Source organism: Eleutherodactylus coqui, chromosome 1 (assembly GCF_035609145.1).
Source record: "Eleutherodactylus coqui strain aEleCoq1 chromosome 1, aEleCoq1.hap1, whole genome shotgun sequence".
NCBI lineage: Eukaryota > Metazoa > Chordata > Amphibia > Anura > Eleutherodactylidae > Eleutherodactylus > Eleutherodactylus coqui.
Window position 1 is genome coordinate 385821679 of NC_089837.1, and position 21146 is coordinate 385842824.

Sequence of the window (21146 nt, forward strand, 5' to 3'; positions counted from 1 at the left end):
TAGCCATAGAGCTGATGGGATCAAGTCAGTAGAGATTGGCTCTGTACCCACGACCCCTCTGATTCTCATTTCACCTGTGCAGGCTCCTCAATATGTCAAGTGGCCCCCACCGCTCACATGGGTGATGCTGAATTGTCAATGAAGCCCAACATCACTTGTTGAGAGTGATGCAGTGGGGATCGCCCACTTGACACATTTCGAGGTCAATGAGCTGGACCTGAGATGGACCCAAGAGCCTGTCCAGGTAAAGCAAGGAGAGCATATTTTAAAACAAACAAAAAAAAACCCACTACAGGGCCTAGAACTATGAGCGCTACGGCTGGAGAGCCATGAGGTCACCAGTCCCACTGATCTTATGCAGTGACAGGACCTATTTAAAGTGTTGATAGGGTGCCTAGCACTGCAGAGGCCACAGTTATTTGTCATTTTATATACAAGCTATACAATTTCTTCTGAACGAGGCCAATGTACATCTACGGTCATCTGTGGGGGAGATTTGGCAAGCTAAATAAGTCAAGATTTCTGGCTCAAACAAAAAAAAACAAAACACATCACTGGCATTCATGCCTTGCACCACATTTGTGTGTTTTAGGCACTCTGTGTCCTAAGTAACAACGGACCATGGCTTAGTGAATAGCTTGAAATACAATGTGCCAAAATTTTGGTGCAAAACAACAAGCCAACCAATAGTGAGGGGATGTAAAGTTAGACAGCAACGCCTCAACGCGCACAAAATCTATCATCCAGCATGAGCCACTGTGAGAACCTTGGTGCATCTTTATATTGTCTGGCCTCATATAATAGTGTCTAAATATTACACAGGATTTGTAAATCTACCCCACTATTATATGCATGCATGAGTAAATTAGGCTGATTAAACTACACCAAGTTATATTATGTGCTATGGTTATATTTTGTCCAGCAAAAAGAATGGACAACATGACAAAACCGCTGTTGGGAGCCACTGGTAGATCGGCAACAGATCCAGCACCACACCATGGTTTCGGCTACTAACGGAAACCATAATGCAGATATGAACAAAACCTTACGACAAAAGATTTTTGATTGTTGATCTTTGTGCATTTCAATTATTGCCCATTTGCTTCCTCAGAGGTCCAACAGCAACCGGCCTCCGATAGAAGTATCACTTGTGCTTGGTGGAGTAGTCTACACTTCTCAGGCCAGAACACAGCAGTGGGAATGATCACCCTCTATTTAGCCCTATAAGCTAAACGTATGGGCTAAAAGTAGGTGACCCGCTGAGTCCAGGAATGTAAGCCTTATACTTACCTCCCCTGTCGTTCCCATGTATCAGGGCTGGAAGCCAGTGCATTGAGCGGCGCTGCAAAGTAGTCCACTTGTTCTTATTTTATGATGAGCGGACTACTTAGCAGCGCCACTCAATGTACTGAGTGGCGACTTCCAACACGGACACCGGAGGATCAACAAGGGAGGCAAGTATAAGGCCCAATGTCCACACATAGATATGATTTTTTTAAAATCCACACAGATCTCCCGCGCGGGAGATCCGTAGCTCTAGCCGCCCATAGGAAACAATGGGGCGTCCACAACTGAATTAAGCCCTGTGAATTTGATTTAGCTCTGTCTCTAATGTTGCGTCCAGGTTGGCTGCTGACTTATCATAGCGGCCACCAAAAGCTGCCGTTTTACTCCCCCCAAAAAAGGGGACTTTGAGTATTCACTCTCTAACCCTCTTGCCCAGACTAAGGGGCTGAAGGGTAACGTGCTCAATAAAGGTTAAGCTCTATAAATAAGAGCCTAGGTGTGGATACTCTAGCAACTAAGTCAAACAGGTTGCCTTGTGTATCACACCTATGTGAATTGGAGCACATAATTGGTGACTATCAGTATCAGTATAGACACTACATACTCTTAGTGAGGGAACGTGCTATAGCCCTAATATAACAAAGGGCATTTAACACGGTGCATGACGTTTTGCGTTATGTGGATAGGAGCATTGTAATGGTATCAGCTCTCTGGGGGGCAATTATAACAAAGCCAGATTAACTACATATATCCATCCTGATGAAGTGACACACTGGTTGAGTGTCATAGAAACGCGTTGATGGAAATAATGGATGATAAGGACTAAGCTCCACAAAAATAACGTTTACTCCATAAGGATCAGATACGAACAAAAATCTGACGTGTCTGTGACCGAACAAAACCATCAATCCTAGATACTTCTGAGAGAGTTGTTTAGACAGATCTATAAATTATAACCTGATGGAGGGTGTCTTATGCATAATAGCACCCCCTGTCATGTGGGTTTATTAATCAAGCGGCTACTCTTGGCTCTGACTATCCATAGTAAATAAAGTATCAGAGTGACCGCTTATGAACATATGGGATCTAAATGGTACCTTGATCCAGAAGTGAACAGTAGAATCAAGGCAATAAATAGGGCATTGTGACCATCGCCTTCTAAAGAATACACGAGCATCAAATGGCTCTGTGGCCCCGAGAAAACACTCTGGAAGGGACAGTACCATTGATCACATATAATTTTTCTACCTCCTCTAAATCAGAGAAGGAGTTACATTTTAAGCATTAAATTTTCGTTCGTTGTATGTACATACCAGTTCTTTTAAGAAGATATCAAATAAAGGTTAAATTTTAACTACCAGTAAGGTTCTTTTGCATGCATGAGGATCACAATTTTATAAGTGATGCAATATTGGCTAAGGCTACATTTATGCAAGCGATCGCGATTTCGGGCCATGATAGGATCACAAGCGGGTTCCATAGACTTCAATGGGAAACATTACAATTAGAGATGAGCGAGCACCCAAATGCTCGGGTCCGCGTTATTCGAGTCGAGCTTTTTGTAAAATTCGAGAGCTCTACTCGAGTAACAAACCCCATTGACTACAATGGGAGACTCAAGCATTTTTGTATGTGGGGTGCCGAGTCTCTCTCTCAGCCAGCCAGCCAAAAAATTTGCCATTGGCGCGCGCTGCGTCGCGGCAGGGAGGGGCCAAAACAGGGACGTCACAGAGAGGAAAAGCCAAAAACTGGGGCGGGGGTCGAACTCGGCTTGATACTCGTTCGAGTAACGAGCTCCATCGAGTACGCTAATATTCGAACAGAGTAGGTTCGCTCAACTCTAATCACAATGCATTCGTATGCACATTACGTGTTATAAGATTTCCCTGTAAAACAATGGGCAAGGCGTTCCATAAAATGTGCTGCAGTAAAGCAAAAAAAAAAAAAAGTAGATAAAAAAAAGTTACATTGCGGATGGACTGCGGATTGAACGCACATTGCTAGGAGACCAGATAATAAATAGTATAAAGAAAGCAGAAATTTGTAGGCAGACAATGCAGGACAGAGTCTACAGAGCAACACAACCATCCAGACTGCTGTCTGCAACCTCTGCTTATTCTTCTGGGCTCTTCCTCCACAAGAATTTGTATTTTTTAATGGTTTATACTACTTCCAAAAGAAGTAGTATAAACCAGCCAACCCTAGAGAGCAGTATCCCGTCCCAAAGGCTCTCAGAACATCTCACCAGGACAACACAAGAGAATGACGCCTGAGCGATAGAGGGGTATTTCTGGGGACAGGGGATTGGGAAACTTTATGATATTCCCTGCTTGCGTTCGTTCTTCTGCGCAGATGATATGCTGTCCTTAAATGTACATCTGCACGGAAAACCACATGCATAAGCGACCATACACAATCCATTTCTGTGATCATTCACGAGTCTTCCGCTGCGGATATCCCAACGTGGAATCAGACCCAGTCGTGTGAGCTTGGTATTCGGGCTCCTGCCCATGGGCAAATTTTCACTGCGTTCCCCGTGGTGATAATCCGACCATGGGGAACGCAGTGAATGCTTTCCATAGCGTTGCTATGGAAAGCGCCACCCCCGTCCACGAGTGCTCGCGGCCGGCAATTCACAGCATGCGATCCGTCTGCCGACTCCTGCTCCCGGGCAGCGCCTCCCACGGCGGAGATTCGCCGCAGGATTTCCCAATGGCCGTGGACAGGCAGCCTTAGGAGGTGTTCTTTTTTCCCCTTGGACTTAGACAGAACACAACCAGAAAAGAAGAAGAATATATCACATATTTTCAATACAGTCAAAAGTTTAGAATTTTTTTTTTTAATTTTGCAATAGATTTTGATGCATTGGTGAAGTTTTTCTAAACTATACCAAATACACACAAGCCAAACCAAAAGGGTTGGGAGGATTCTACAGAGTGATTTTTCCACTAGGGAACCCAACAATTCCCCAATAACGTTTTAATTTCTGTATGGTTTCTTATGAAAATTGACATGGAGCAGATTTATTAGAATGGTCTAAAAGAAAAACGGTCTTTGCTGCCCATAGCAACCAATCACAGAGCAGCTTCCGTTTTTCAAGAGAACTATGAGGAATTAAAAGTGGAGCTGTGATTGGTTGCTATATGCAACCAAGTTTTTGGATTTCAACAGCTTCATAAATCTCCCTTTATGTCTACTGAACCATCACACCTTTCATCAAAGTGGACTGACCGGACGTGATCACCAAACAGGCCACAAACACGTACTCCGCTGAATAGCATGTTTTTATTGTTAATGAATAATGTCAAACGGGTTCATTTAAACAATGTTACGGCATTTCAATTAGTATAGTGATGGAAGTATACAGACAAAATACTGCATTTCATTTTTTCACCAATTTGATGAGACAACCCAAAGTGTCTTAACTCAACACACAGGAGGCCGAAAGATGTCCGACCGCACTATGGAGGATGTGAAGGATCAATTACTGGAATTGCTAAGAAAATCCTTAGGAATACTATTGCAAGATATTGGCATTCCTCTTCCATGTGTCAAACAGCTGAGAGAGAAGTGAAGCTGAACCGTATGGTGAGTCTGTAGTCCAAGAGTAGCTTCCAACGGATATGGAAACGGTGTAGGATATTATGATTGACACCCTCAGATGCAATATGGTGGGAGGTTGCTGCCATTACCGATGTCACAGTAGCAAGTGTCTTTGCCAATATGCAGACTTGCATTCAAAAGTGCTTGGATGTTGGAAGGGCCATTTTCAGCATAAGCACTAGGCAGACCTCGTTTCGCCACTTACAAGGTAGATAGCAGTTTTCATAGAAGCCCATGTTTGGGTTTCTTAGTGAGAGAAACTTCCTGTAGTACTGCTTCAGGGTTCAAACCAGATTGGTATTCTATCATTGGTACCAAATATACCTTTCTTAGCACCAAATATATGGCTGATGCATAGAGTTGTACACCACTGTGCTTTTTTGTCACCTGCCATTTGGTGTCAAATGCTGTTTTTGTTGCACTCCGATACGGAATATACTGGGGTTGAGAAACGGTGTGTGTATGCTTACTGATGACCTAATCCCCAGGATGTCATGTCCCATCCTGAGCAAGAAGTGTAGGGGCAGTGCGAGGTTTCCATTGACTTCAATAGGCGTGAAGCTGACGCTCCAACTTCTTAAAGCTACAAACTACTGAAATAAGACAGGTGTCAGCATAAGGCCTCATGTACACAGCACTATTACAGCGACATAACAGAGCGGCTTCACACACAATCCTTTTAGGAAAAATGATGTTTTTTATGGCTTTTTCATCACTTTGGGCAAAAATGCTGGAGCCAGGTGTTAGCTATAAGTCAATGGGGGAGTATTAAACACTCTACAATCAGTGCTTTTCCCACTTGCCATGGATTTTTGACTTCTCTATAGGACACGAAAAACACATGTTATTAAATGTGTAAATAAAGTCTGCCCCCTAGAAAAAAAATCCACTAAAAACTTCATGTGAAGGATGCTTTCTGCATGTTCATAGGGGCCAAAATACTGTCAGATTCCCGTTGGAAGATGAGTTTGTCTGCAGCGGGTTTCATGCAGATCCGCATGTGGATTCAGCCCCAGCCAATGATGCAAATCTGCGTTCAGCAGCCTGACAATATCCTTGTGTAAACCACAGTCTGCGCCGTATGAACTACGATTACTAATTTGACAAGCGTTTAACCGAATGCCAAAATGTGGCAGATTCCGCTTCCGAATACACCGTGTGAACGAGACGCATGGGACCTCTATTAGGCCTCGCATTTAATCTACAACTCGGACACAAAATTAATAATTGCAGAACACTCTATAGGATTGTACAACTGTGGAGATAAACAACCATAGAAGCATTCCTTATAGGGGAAAATGCTCTGTCACCCAAACGTGACTGGCAGCACAAGGCTATGTGGCCAATTACTAGCAAGCCATACAGCACGTATCTGCCTTTATTGGTATGTTCTATTGGGCAATTCTGGATCCATATTTGGCAGCAGAAAATAAAACTAATGACAGCAAATACTGATGGAATACTGATGTAAAAGAAGGCTATATGGCAACACATCTGTATTACGAATCTGGACTACGGACGTGTTACAATAAGATCACTGCTGGGCAGAAATATTCAGTAGTTCATAGCAGAAAGGAAAGATTTCTACACTTCTGTGCTTTTCTTCTAACCTTGGCTAACAGGCGGCAGTGACCACTTGTGTATATTATGCATGGAAGTACACAGGCCGTAGATAACAGCGTGTCGTATCACAAAATACCACATTGACAGCTGTCCTCTGCATACCGTAGTTCTTTCAGTTACTCCAGGATCAGCCCAAATTGCTGATAATCTACAAGTACCGCACCATACAGAAGACTTTACAGGCATATTACAAGCAGCATATGTGCCAATTCTCCAGCACTTCTTCCTATCTGCACACGCTACAGATTCTACTACCCATTAGAAGAAAAAACAAAAAAAAACAAACATCAGAAATGGCGAAGAAAGCCAGCACTAGGTTCAAAGTGCGTGCCCAAATACAAAGGGTTAAGTGAAATTCTCATTTAACACCTTAAATCTCACAGGATGCAGCAATTACTGGTGCAAATGCCCATTCCAGATCTCCCAACACCAACCTGAATCTGCTGAAAAGCCTTTAACCTCTTCTTAAATCTTGAAGGCAAAACAAAGTCGCATCCACGAGCCAACAATGCCAGCTCCTTCCTAAGGTCTGGGTCTTGCCTCAAAGAGATCTCCTTTATCCTCATATTTCCAGATTTCATAAAAATAAAAAAATAAAAAATATATGACGACACCAAGAAAGAGAAAAGAAAAAAAAGTTTCCAAAATAGAATCTCAATTCCTTTATCCCGAAAAGTCAAAAATTAGGCAGCAACTTCTAGAAAGGATGAGCAGCACAGATCCGCTCTGTAGGTCCATACATTGACAGAGACTAGCAGAGGGACAGACACTGCTAGTACAGTCAGCATGGGGAGGGGGCTGCCCTTTACAAAAGGCATTCCAGACACTCCGCTCTCCAACAGGTTCTTTCTTTCCATACAGTAGAGGAGTTCAGAGTCACAAACGGGGGCAGGGAATAGGAAACGTCATACAGAAGAGCGAGTGGCAATCTGTGCCTGTCAGACAGCAGTACTCTGGGCATAGAGTGGCGCGGACTGTCCGCAGGCATTCACCAGTGCTCCAACATTCCAGCTCCCTTCAATGTGGCCTCTATCACATCAGCAAATGTGCAGCAACTGATAAACCAGGGAGGACAGGGCAGTCATTCAATCAGCACAATCTAGCTCTGTAAAGCACAGTGCTGCTCATTGATTTCACTGTGACCTTGTTTAGGTAGCAAAACATTAAGCAGCCTCCAAGCAATCAGTGGGTATGCATGGCTTGTCTGAACCTACTAGACACCACTTTATGGCCCCATTTCCTTCTGGCACCTTCTGTGCCACAGTAATCATTAGGAAAGCGCTCTTATCCTAAAGAACCCCCAGCTATCATGGATCGCTCACTGAGAATAGTCACACAGGACTCCGACACACAGGCAACCACTAGAGTCGCTCCTAGTTGACTGTATAACACAAGAGGGACAACTTTACTATGAGGTGTACAAAACCAATGAGACTGTAGGAGATTAGAATAACATGGCTACTTACTTTTAGGAACAGCACCACTCTTGCTCATGGTCATTGTGTGAATTGCAGCTCAGTCCCATTACACTTCTATAAATTGACACACGCTTCCAATTATTCCTGACATGTGCCCCAATACTGAGGAAGAGGCATTATATCCTTGAAATGAGTCAATGCTGGTATTCGCAGTAAGCAGAAGTCAAGCTAATATCTGTGCATACGGTTTTATTTTTTACAACCATTAGGTCGTGCCTTAATCACAGCCCCCACCACCCTCCCCTCTCTGACGGTCGCATTGATCCTCAGCGGTATTGACTGCACTTGTCCCTTCATATATAGGCCATTATCTGTCATTAAAGTAAAAGGGCCCAACCTGCAATTCATCTCTCAGCCCATAGACAAGAGTGGAATGATCAGTGGATTGATCAGACTTGCTGAATGCTTTGCCCACACCATTTTAACCCTTTCCAATCAAATTTGTATCCTGGTTTTCCTAGGGGGGGCTTACTCTTTTTCTGCCATTATACAATGGCGCTATCTGCTGGCTAAAGCCAGTACTGCATGAAGTGACACGTTGGATAGGCTCCGACAGCAGAGAGGCTGGCAATATACAGTAAGAGAACCCCGACGGGCGTCTTCCAACATCGGAGCTGTACAGCCCTAAATCATAATGTCTTAAGACGTCAGACAGTGGATTGGAAAGGGTTAAGTGACTGAATATCAACCCACCATGCCGTCTATTTAAAGTGAAGCTTTCTGCCATGGAATACCCATTTGTATTCCAGGGAGCATCAGGATTCCCAGGAATGGGAAACGCCAGTTTACAGGGATATTGAAGGAATATGGAAAAAAAAAAAGTAAAATGTATTTCAGATATTCCTTGTTATCCCTAGCGGTGTTGCTAGTGATTCTGATCCAGGGCCTGTACCTGGAATTACAAGAATTATTGTCCCGACCATCTGAGAGAAGGGGGAGAAACTATTTATTTAAAAGGGCTTGTGCCACAATAACATATGAACCTCAGAGTGGGTTCCCTACTTGGGACCCCTTCTGACCCAGAATGGAGAGCCATCAGTTAGAGCAGCTTCTCTTGGTAAAATATAAACTTCTTTCTGGGACTTGGAGCAAGCGGCTGTTCAGGGAGGGGCTGTGCATCTTGGCATAAGCTCTTTAATGCTGTACCAACTGACATATCAGCATGGATATCTTGACGACTCTTCTCAGTCACATTAGATTATGTTTAAGGCCCAATGTCCACAGGCGGATTTGATTTGTCAGATCCGCAGCTCAAGCCACCCATAGAGAAGCATGGCGTCTGCACTTCAATTCACAGATGCGGATTTGTTTTCCGGATTCCATTGAAATCAATGGAAGTCATCCAATTCCGTGGTCCGTCCGCAGCTGAAACTGCGATCGGGCCACGGTTTCCACGGGAAAGCAGGAGTTGGGGGGGGGGGGGGGAGGGAGTATTGCGCATGTGCACCAACCAGCACTTCCGCACACATCCACAGTACAGAAAAAAAAGAAGACCCGGACAGGTAAGTAGGGTCACCGGCTGTGGGTAGGGCCGGATTCAGCTGCAGGCTCCCGCATTCGGAAAATGACCCTGCCCGTGGACATGAGGCCTTGAACATTCACACAGCATTATTATATCCGCTTGTGACTCTGCTCAGGGGGTACTGGTGTATCTTGACGCCACCAGAAGCTAGGGGTTTGACAGGTCTTCCATGGAGGAACGCCCCTGTCACACCCTAGCTCCACATTGGCAGAATAGCTAAAAGGTCCTAGAAGGTCCTGCAATGGATTACGGACAGAAGCAGCGTGGCATGTGAGTGATCCGCCGCTCTGCTCCACCCCTGTAACCCGGCTCTGATTGAGGGAGGATGCCGTCCCTGTGTCTTATCCGGCCCAGTGCTCCTGCACTGTTATTCGGCTGGGTCTCACATTCCCTGCTGTCCACATGCACTGAGCGCACGCTCCATTGCCGCTGTAAGATTTGTGCTGCGGTCCTGCAGTCTGCAGCCACCAGCTCTGTCTCTTTCCCTGTCACCTCCCTGCTGCTGGCCACGAGGTGAAACTGACATTGAAGGGAGGGGGCGGCCCGCTGAGGGTAACACCACCTCACGGTGCTGTGGCCTCCCTGCTTGCGACCCAACTCTGCGCTTCAACTCAGAGGGGGTTGCCGCCCTCTGGGTAACCGGCAGGGAAGGCCCTTGCACATGGGGCTGCACAGCCGCAGCAGGAGCCGCTGTATGCATTTTCAAGAAATCGTTAGTGGCCTGCCAGGACCTGCAGGCAACCCAGCTGTGCAGCCAATACACCAGTACCGCTCGGGGGTTCCATGACAGCTGGAATCCCCATATGTAAACAAAAGGAACCATTCACCTCTCTTGTGAAACAAACCTCTTTGGTGTCCGTTTTAAAAGGTTTCCATTAGTTTCCACTTTATTTGGGAGTATAGAATCCTCAAGTTAGGCCATTGATAGATGATCGGCGGGGGTCTGCTGCTGAATTCAATGGGAGCTGGGCTTGCAGTACCAACCCCCGCCACTGAAATACAAAGAGCGTGATCCACTTTCTGCTCTGTGCATACTGTTAGCAGTGTTGGGAATCAGCTGATTGTCAGGGAGCCCAAGTGGCAGACCCCACCAATGATCTACTGATGGCATGGCCTATCCTGAGAATAGGTGATCAACAGAAAAAAAGTCTCAAAGTCCTAGATAAACATTTTAATCAGTTTTTGTGGGGCTATATTCTAAGAGCCATAATTAATGCTTTTGTTGTTTTTATTGCAGGATGGGTTGATGTTTTTATTGGTACCATTTTGCGGCCCATAAAACTTTTTAATCACTTTTTATATCTTTTTGGGAGACAGGATAAACGAAAAATTGGAATTCTGGTCTAGAATTTCTGGGCTTCTCTTTCCCTGTTATGGATGTCACAATTCCAATTACATGTAGGCATTTTTGTTTTTATATTTAAACTTCTTAGGGAAAAAAAAAGTTTCAAGTTTAAAGACTTGACCATATGATTGCTTGTATAATATACTGCAATACTTACCTATTCTTCCCCAGGCAGTCTTCTTACCAGATCTTTTCCTGGCTTCTCCAGCCCCCTGGGTCACGTCACTACAAGCCGGCCGGATCCTTTTCTTTCTGTGATGTTACGTACATTCACAGGCATTCTGCTTCCTGCAGGTTAATGTACGCTACGTCACTAGTGACATAGCACTCACTGCCTATAGCAGGAAATTCCGAATCCCATGCCGGGCTATTGCTGAGACTGCGCATGCGTGCAGTCTTGTGGCACTAGTATATGAACACTCATGGTGACACAGCCGAGCTATTGCCGAGACTGCGCGTGCTTGCTGTGTTTGCATGAGTGTTCATATACTATAGCTTCGAGACAGCGCACATGCACAGTGTTGGCAATAGCCCAGCATAGGATTCGGCATTTCCTGCTAGGCAGTGAATGCTACGTCACTAGTGATATAGCGTACATTGACCTGCAGGAAGCAGAATGCCGAGCATGTATGTGATGTAGAGCGTGAGTGCCAACAGCACAATCTTTAAAAGCCAGATTCAGCTGGATAGCAGTCATGCGAAGTCACCAACGTGAGACTGATCCAAAAAAGCTCAAAAAGGTACATGACCCATTGAGTTGAAATGTTGTATGTATGTACTGTTCTGTCGTTTGGGGGAATAAAAAATAAAAAAAAGGAACTTCTTGTTTGCACCATGTATGCCGTCAGGCCTACTCTTTGAGAATCTACGTAATGTCACAGGAAGAAGAGGACCCGGCCAGCTTGAGGAGAAATGACCCAGGGAACTGCCGGAGCCAGGAGAAGATCGGCGAGGAGAAGATGCAGTAAAGAAGATTGTGGGGGAGGATTTTTTTTTTCTAATGACAGTACCCCTTTAAGGCCACTTTCACAACTGCACTTCTATTTTCATTGTTCAGCACCGTCCTTGAACTTGCCAGACACAAGCATGAGCCAGTCTGGTTTCTGGCATGCCAGCAATATCTTCCCCATGCTGCAACATTTTGTCTGGGATTTGCTGCCAGAAGCTTCAAACAGATCCTCTAGCGTACATGTGAATGACACCTAGAGAAAAAAAAACAAAAACAAAGCAGGCCTAGCAGACGTCGTGAGATGGCATCCTAATAAGTTGTATTACTGCGAGATACAGCGGTGTGCCAACTGTGAAACGAAGTGGGACAAATGCTGGCCATTTCACATCAATAAGCAGTTATGATAAATGTAATGGCTAGCACCTATGTGGGTACAGTCACCCAGCGGAATCACATATGGATTTTACCATGCGAACTCCGCCTCTAAAACCGCAGTAGAAATCCACAGCTAAGCCGCAAATTCACACATATATTTAGCCCTGTCAATGTGGAAAATCTGTGTGTGTAATTTCTTTAACCCGATTTCCGCGTGAAGTAGTGACATGTGAAGGAAACGCGTTGAATTCCACACTCCGGTTTTGTCCAGACTACATCTGCGTCCCAATCCACAGCAAAGTCTGTGGTAGAAAAGCTGTGGGATTTTTGCAACAGTTTTAAAGACAGGATCCATGCAGAAAAAAATAAAGCGGTCAGATTCTGCCGTGTGTACAAAGCCTGCGCAAGTTAATTTACCCTATTGGCAGTACATGAGGTTTTTGAAACAAACCCTGACGTTATTCGCACCCTCCTCTAGAGGGGCACAACTGAGGCTTTTTTTTTTGGTAGGCACAATAGTGGACCTATTACTGTATAGGGCACTAATACTGTGTGGGACACAGGGCGGCAGCAGCAGGATGAGCAAGTTGGAGTAAAGAAGAGATGAATGGCGTCTTCATGGAGGTCTGGGACTGGATAGAGAAGAAAAGGGAAAGCGGATGAATATGAAATTCTCAGTACGTATTAATGTAAATAAATGCTGGGACGTTTGATCGCTCATAAAATATTCCTGTCAGCAATAATAAAGGTCTTCATGGAGTACATTTATTTATGTTCCATATGCAGGCCGCACATATAGCACCTTCAAAGTGTAAAGGCAATAAACAACCTTAGCCACATACTTCTCTGGTAATTCCCTATCCTTTGCTCTCCAACCAGCAATTTCTGTTTAGCCATGAACTATTCTGATAATGCTGAGCACACTCCATTCTGTACTGCTGACAAGTACAGAGATAAGGCATGACTGCCTTTGCTGCAACTCTTAACACATGGTCAGTCTGATCTGAAAAGATTGGCTTGTGCTTCTTAACCCTTTCATAACTAAGGGTCATTGGTGCGACAGCGTCCACAGCACGCTCTGCAGCTCCGGTATACTCACTTTCAAAAAATCATAACTTGATTTTTCAGGTGACATTTGTGGTTTGGCTTTAGACAGAGCCTCCTAAAGGAAGGTAACTTCTGTGAAGCTCAAAGTCTGACCTTCTAAAAGGCCTTGCAACATAGCTAGAGATAGAAGCTAAAGCAGAATCTTTAAAAATCTATAAAAGGTAAAGATACGCATGTACAGACAGCTTTTTCTGGGTTCTTGCCCTTCATCCATGCACAGTGGGGTTCTGGTTGCCTGAGTGAGAAGTCTCTGACGTAGGTCTTGGGAAGTACCATTCGAAGGCCTGTCCTGTTAGTCAATGTCGGGTATTGGCTTAGACCTCATTTACACTGACAGATGATCGCTCAAAAGCGGCTCAAACAACAGTTTGAGAGACAGTTTTGAGCGATCATCTTTGCGTAGTCTATACCTGTAATAGCTAAGTAGCTACTAAAGAGCTATGCAGGAGGAGCGGGACACCGCCGCTGTCGTTCGGCGAACAATACAGCTGTTCTGCATAAGCAGAGAGCTGTATTGTTCTCCGCGATTACAGACGGCATCCTGCTGTGAACTACCAGTGAGACAGGAGCTGAAAGAATCTTATCAGCGCTGCCAACTGTGATAACAGCCTGCACCACTGATAAGAATTCATCGCTCAATTCAAGAAAACTAGAATTGAACGACGAACGAAAACTGCACAGTGTCCGTGCATTTAGACCTAACGATTCTTGCTCAAAAAACGGCTTTGAGTGAGAATCGTTGGGTCTAAATGGGTTTTTACATAGCAAAGCTACCTTCCAAAAGTTGTCAATACAGAACCACTGTTCCGGCTTGCATTTGCAAGTCCTAGTTGCCAGAGGAGTTTACATGGCCTATAAATTTCCTCATGCCAACTTAGGTCTTCACAGCGCTTCTCCAGACTCCTATCAAAGGCTTCTCATCAAGTAGACCAGAAATCTACTGTATACTGGAGGAAGAGCAGAAGGAGTGTGCATATATACACAAGCTTCATTGGACTACTCTCCAGTCCTGCAAAGTTTCAGAAGATCTGCAAACCCTATATGTATAAAAGTTTGTGTTAAGGCTCAGTTCAGAGTTCCCGTTTCTCTGCTCAGTTTTTGGATGAGAGAAACGGAAAAAAAACAAACATTTGTGCTGAGGATGAGGTCTCGATGCCACAAAATTCACATTTAGCCATGGCTAAGGATGTTAGTAGCCAAGGATACAACGTACAACACGAGAGCTGTTGTATGTAAAAGGTAGTTTAAAATCCCGAAGAGACAGCAGAGTCTGGAGATACAAAGAATGACCATCTTCCAGGAGTGAATCTGTTGCACGGATTTATGTCATGCTACACGGGCGCCAGAGATAGTGGGGGCTATTCGCAGGGTAACATTTGCTGGGACAGTCATTGTTCTGCAGTGTGTGCTGCGGCTTTCTTTAGCTGCTAAGGCTGACAGTCAAGCTTGTGCCTATTTTTAGTGGAGAAATGCAAGTTATTTATCAATCCCCACGCGACAAACCGCATCACATATTCCTGGTCCTCGTACTATCCAAGAATGCCCACAGACCACTCAGAGCCAAAACAATTAACCACGTTATATAACAATACAGAAGAAAGGTGCTGAAGCCTCGCCATCGGCTTTGGTTGTGGGATGTTCTACAGTTATACAAATAGATAGCAAACTCCGCTGAATCTGAGTTCCACCCAAATATGTAACACAAGGAATATCCACATGTGTGAAACTGCCACAAGAGTCACTATGTAACAAGGCAGAATATCATACAGGTTTTAATATTTTAATGTACATGTAAAGTTAGCAAGAAGTAGGGCAGAGATGGGAGTAGGACTGCATGCTCAGGCTACACATGGTTCATAGTCTAAGGCTGCTCTCACACCGGCGTCTGTAAAAACATGGATAGGTCATCAATAGTTGATCAGCCAGGGTCAGATGCTCAGGACCCCGACCAATCACCTGAAAGGGCGTATGTTGTCAGCGCTGCAACAACAGAGGTCGGAGCGGAAGCCTCCGCAACGACCTCTGTGTAGTGGCCAGCGCTTGTAACTGCAATCACGGCTCTCATTGATTTCAATGAGCCATGCCTGCAGTTACAAGTGCCGGCCACTACATGGAGGTCGGCGCGGAGGCTTCCGCTCTGAGCTCTGTGTTATTGTAGCGCTGTGTTATTGCATGCGCTCGAACAGCTGAACAGTCGGGGTCCCGAGCGGCAGACCCTGGTCGCTCAACTATTGATGACCTATCCTGATAGGTTATCGATCGTATTTAACTGGAAAACCCCTTTCTCTGTTAGACTACGTATCCTTGTGCTGATTTTTCAAGGCTTTTAGTGGAGATGAATGGGCGCTGCACTATCTGCACATGCTCAGTAATGAAGCTCCTCCTTTACAGACCAGAGGATCGTAATGGTGATGAAAAACCTAATGTTACCACTTTAATATATTAAATTTATCACTTTAAAAAAAAAAAACAAGGAGTCAAAGAGAGTCTGGGAAAATTGAGAAGTCAGACGTTTGGCCTACCAACTCCACAGCCCTGATTTCTGCTGTAAGGCCTCCCTCACACAGGCGCTTTTTTAAAGCGTTTAGCGCTGCTTTTTCAGCACAGCGCTCAACACTGTACAACGCTCCCATTCATTTCAATGGGGCTGCTCACACAGGGCTGAAAACACAGCGCCTTCAACGGTGCACTTTGACAGCGATACAGGTTCTATCTTTAGCAGTTTTTAAGTCTGCGTTGCCCATTGAAATGACTGGGCAGCAGTTTCAGTGCTGCCAAAAACGCGGCATAACTTGGTACCGCGTTTTTGGCAGCACTAAACACCCTAGCTACCCTACCTGAGGTGAAAAAAAAAATCCATACTTACCTAGCAGGTGCTGTCGGGGTCCCCGCTGGTGTTCTCCGTAGTTCTGGATTGGCTGCCGGGCACTTGTAAAGCCGGAAAAGCATCTATTGCTAGTAAAGTGAATTGAAATCCCCGCCTCCCAGCAAGAGTCACAGCCAGAGCTGAAAGCACCAATCACAGCTATTGAATGGCTGTGATTGGGTGCATCCATCGCTGGCTGAGCCGGCTGTCACTCAGCCAGCTCAGCCAATCAGAGTAATCTCCTGCTGGAGGCGGGGTCCTCAAACCCAGTCACTAGCAAAAGATTCTCTGACAGCTTGATAAGTGCCAGGCGTTGAAAAACGCTGCGTTACTGCAAACGTCCGTGTGAGGGAGGAGTTAGTCCAAAAATGGTTACATTGCACCCAGAAGCATTCCCTGTATGGAAACCGTGATTTACACCAACGAAGTTGACATATATAGGTTCAAATATATATTCCCTACATTTATTTTCCACTACAGTTTTCACTTATAAAAGTAAAATACATCTGTGTGAAAAGTACAAAAAAAATACACAATAGATTTGGAGCCATCTCTCCTGATTGTCATAATAAGAAAAAATAAAAAACGGAACTCTTGGAGTGTTCAACATTGACACTTCACAATACCACAGTCGGTCCAGCTTCAATGTTACATGGCCTTCATTCGCCCACTTATTACTGACTAGAGTACAGACTACTACTCCTAGCCAGACATCTCCTAGCAGCCAATGAGCCCACATATTGCCCAAGCTGCATTTGGAGAACTGACAGATGATGCAAAAGTCCATGTTCAGACATGGCTGAAGTTTCGACATGCAGATACTACACAAAACTTGCAACAACTACAGTATCAAACCTGTGGGTGAGATTTTAACAATTGATGAAACAAGATTACATGGTGTGGTTTTCCAAGTCGACAGCTCATTCCTTTGGTGAAAGGCTACAAGGTTTCACCTTTGAGCTGCATAAAGTAGAAGAGCCATGTAAGACATACAGATTTTGCACCAGATATGCTGCATAAAAGTTTCTTAAAGCTTTCCTCATTTAGGAATTAATTTTAAAGCCCCAGTATGTAGTATAATCCAGCACAGTGGTCCTATGGGGGAATAGAGTAGTTCCACAACATCCTAGGAATATGCCGATGGGTTCACTGGAGTTATGGCCAACAAGTTCTAACACAACTACACTGCATAAAGTAGTTTTTGTCCTCTGCCCAAACTGACGACACAGGATACAAAACGGTTCCTGTGCGAAACAATGGGATCAGCTTTTTCCATCAGTTTCCCTCTGATGTTTTTGCCAAAGAGAATCATGACAGGAGGGCCAGATACATGTGAAGAAGATCTAGCATCAGCATCATTCTGCAGCTACTCCACAACATACAGGTACATATACATGTGACCAAGGCCTTGGATGAAGAATCTGCCTACAATCTGCATCCTCAAAATACTATTCACTAATGGAAATCTGTGTCAGTCTATCCACTTTTTGACACTGAATCGGCATGCGGTTTTGTGATAGAATTGAAAGCCAACAAGCCAAGAGAGCTCCTCATTTCTTTATCCATCCAACTGTTCAATAGCAGCTGCAATAAAGCTGCATATAAATCAACCGTATCGTTTTCCATAAGAAATTTTCAAGGTAACTGATCTCTCTTGGTGTGAAGACATGCATCTCCTGTAAGATTACCAAACAAAAAAGATACCGGGCGAGATCTTACACGCTTAGAAGTCAGAAAGGGAAAACCACCCACTTACATTCTAGACCAAGCCAAGGCTCAAGTTAACTTTCTGCATTTAAAAAATAAATAGCATTGCCCAATTCTTCAGAAATATGAATATTTTTACTTTTAAAGATGAATATATATGCCCTGTGGGCTATATGGTGCCGTATGAGCACCTAACCTTCCGCCCCAGAAGCCACTGAGTAGTTACTATCAATAAAGTAAGCAACTTTTGTCAATGAGGCGCTTAGTGTTAAGGCAGCAGAAATGCAGTCCTAAGCTCTCGCTCATGGCCTGAAGGTTGCAAGTTCAATCCACGCATGGTTCAGGTAGGCGGCTTAAGGTTGACTCAGCCTTCCATCCTTCAGAGGTTGGTAAAATTGAGGAACACTGGTTTAGGAAAAACATGCTGATGTATCTGAGAATCACATACATATAATATATGTGAATATAGTCTCTGTAATAGAAAGGCAATTAGGGGTACATAAGTTGGGGTGTTTAGGAAGAGCTTTATTTGCTAATCACTAACGTATTGTCTGTAGTAGAACCACTCAAGATGGAAGCAGAAGTGAAATGAAAGATTAGTGGTCCAGAAATGGACCACAAATAGTGCTACTATTGGAAGACCTCTACAGCTGTCAATCAGAGCTCAATGAAGAGAGGGGAAGGCACTTCAAGAAGTAAGCCAGTCCTCATAGCAGTTAGTTTTCTCAGTGCTGCTGACAGTACAAGCCGGCCTAAAGGTTTGATTATACCCAGCGGCTTATCTAGTGTTGTCAGCAGTTCTGCATCAGTAAAACTGCTGATAGACTCCCATTAAGAGCAGCACAATAAACAAGCAGCAGGCCATTCAGATCTTTTGTAAAATTTAAAAAATTAGTAAAAATGGGTAATAAACACAGATCGGACTTATAACTAAAAACCACATGCCTAGTATTGTGTAGGTCTTCCTCGTACCACCGAAACAGCTCTAACCCATGGAGTCATGGACTCCACAAGACCTCTGAAGTTCTCTAGTGGGATTTCTGGCAACAAGACGCTAGCAGCAGATCCTTTCAGTTCTGTAAGGCTGGGTTCACACAGGGCGGACTCCCGACGGAAATCCCATGGTTCGGCCGCAGCAAAAACTGTGAGATTTCCGCCGGGAGAACCGCCGCAGAAAAACCCGCGGCGGCTTTGAAGCGGCCCGGCCGCTCGCTCTTCCGCTGCGACCGATGCTCCCATAGAGGAGAGCGCGGCCGCAGCAGAAAGAAAATATAAATAGACATGCTGCATATTCTAAAGCCGCGGCTGTGGTCGCCGCAGCCGCGGTTCCTGCCTGACTTACCGCAGCGGATTGGCCGTCCCGTGTGGACGAGATTTCTCAGAAATCTCGTCCACATGGCTGGCTAACACCGAGATTAGTGGCTGCAGGCGGAAATCCGCCCTGTGTGAACCCAGCCAAAGGCTGCCTGTCTACGGACGAGGCGGAATATCACTAGCAATATTCCGCCGCGGGGGAGCAGAGGGGAGAAATAACAGGTCTCCATGGTGAGCCTATTTGATAGATAGGCTGACCACAGAGAATTGTGGCAATTCGCAGCGTGCTGTGATTTGAATCCCGCGAGCAGAGAATCGCTATGATTCTCCGCTCATGGATGTCGGGCTGGGCTTTCCATAGTTAAGGAAATGGAAAGCATTCAATGCGTTACCCGCGGATAACGCAGTGACATATCACCCAAGTTCAGGAGGCCTAAGTTGATTAGGAATGAAAACATATGTGCAACAGGATGGAATATTGTCTGCAGGACCGTTTGGTCTCTCCAGTTACATAGGTGATTCTTACTATGTAGTAACAAGCAGCAGTTGGTCTTGGAGAGCGATTTGTGTCACTTCCTCCAGTCAAAAAGAGTACGAGTCTGTGCCAGGAGGCAAAATAATTAAAATTCTAATGACCAGTTGTCAGTCCGTGCGTTACATGCTCCGCCCCTGATCACATGATGGTGACATCATCACAGGTCCTATTCCATAGCAACTGGGGCCTGCGGGGGTTGCATATATCTATATTACTCCCCACTTCTACACCAATCGCAACCTGATTGGTTATTTGGTTTGCCTGATTCATGATGATTGGTTGTTTAGGTTGGCTCGTGTAGAAGTGGGGAGTTAAAGGCTAATATGCGCGGGGGTTTGTAGAGGATGCATAACTCACTCACTTGGAATGACCTCCGGATGAAGGACCTTTGATGATGTCACCGTCATGTGAGCAGAGGCAGAGCATGTAACTCACTCACTCCAGATGATCAGGGGCGGAGCAAAAGTCAGCGAGTTACACATGGGGCGTGCACGAACGTGAGGGATATTAGTCATGGGCAATGGTGACGATGAGTCCGGTGTTCTCCCACGTCACAAACGTGGCAGTGGCTGACAGAATACCCAGCCTCTGGCTTGGCGTTTCTTTAATGCTACCCGTTGGTCAAGCAGGGTATGATGGTAACAAATCAGTTCATGACGCCAGCCCTTGCATCGGCCCCCAACCGGCTCCAGGCAAAAATTAATAAAAAGTTAAAAATAACATAAGTTGGGAGAAATAGCCCTTTCCCCTGGGCGATGGGATTAGTGTGGTACTTGTGGTGCGGGTGTTACTGGGGCAAGAAGGGACTCCAGGAGGCAGGAATAAACGGCAAGCCAAAAACAACAGTTTACTTCCTTGAGAGCAGCCCTCAATATATTAATACATTTCCTGAGGCATTTTGTATATGAGTGCAGGAATCACATCTGTACTCTAATCGTGTTTCTTGCTGTAGTTGATTAGTACTCACACTACTGCCTTCTTGCTGCACTGAAGGTCTTCCTCTCCTGCTCTACCCTTTACGTCCTCTCCCTTCAACGTCTCACCTTCCTTCTCCTTTGACACTTATGCACACTTAAAAATTACTCCAACTGGAATTCCTCCACCAATCACAGACCAGTTGCTTGGTGGTGAAATACCCAATCAAAATAATGCTCCTGACAGCCAATCAGAAAGGCCGCAGGTTGTCTGGCAAAATAAATAATCAGTAATAAATATACAACATTTACTCCATAGGCACATACACATTTAAATTAGAGTAAACACATCAACTTTCAGTAGTGCCCAACTCTGGGCCACTAAACATGCCCCGCCCCGGATCACATGATGGTGACGCCATCACAGGTCCTGTAAGCACACGGCTGCTGTCCGGCTAAGTGTTCGTTAGTATTCCATAGCAACTGAGACCGTGGTGGGGGAGGCTGGGAAAGGGAGAGGG

At 45.0% G+C, this 21146-nt stretch overlaps 1 protein-coding gene across 2 annotated transcripts in view; it reads right to left on the reverse strand.

Moving 5' to 3' along the window:
- Nucleotides 1-21146, reverse strand: part of LOC136579258 (serine/threonine-protein phosphatase 2A regulatory subunit B'' subunit beta-like) — a 63227-nt gene that overhangs the window by 37452 nt on the left and 4629 nt on the right. Inside the window, exon 1 of one of the 2 annotated variants that reach the window (XM_066579662.1) lies at nt 6948-7503. The exons of the other annotated variant lie outside the window; for it this stretch is intronic. Coding sequence (XP_066435759.1) covers nt 6948-7094 — 147 coding nt within the window. The 5' untranslated portion in view covers nt 7095-7503. Of the gene's footprint in view, nt 1-6947; nt 7504-21146 lie in introns of those variants that run through there. 2 annotated transcript variants of the gene reach the window in all.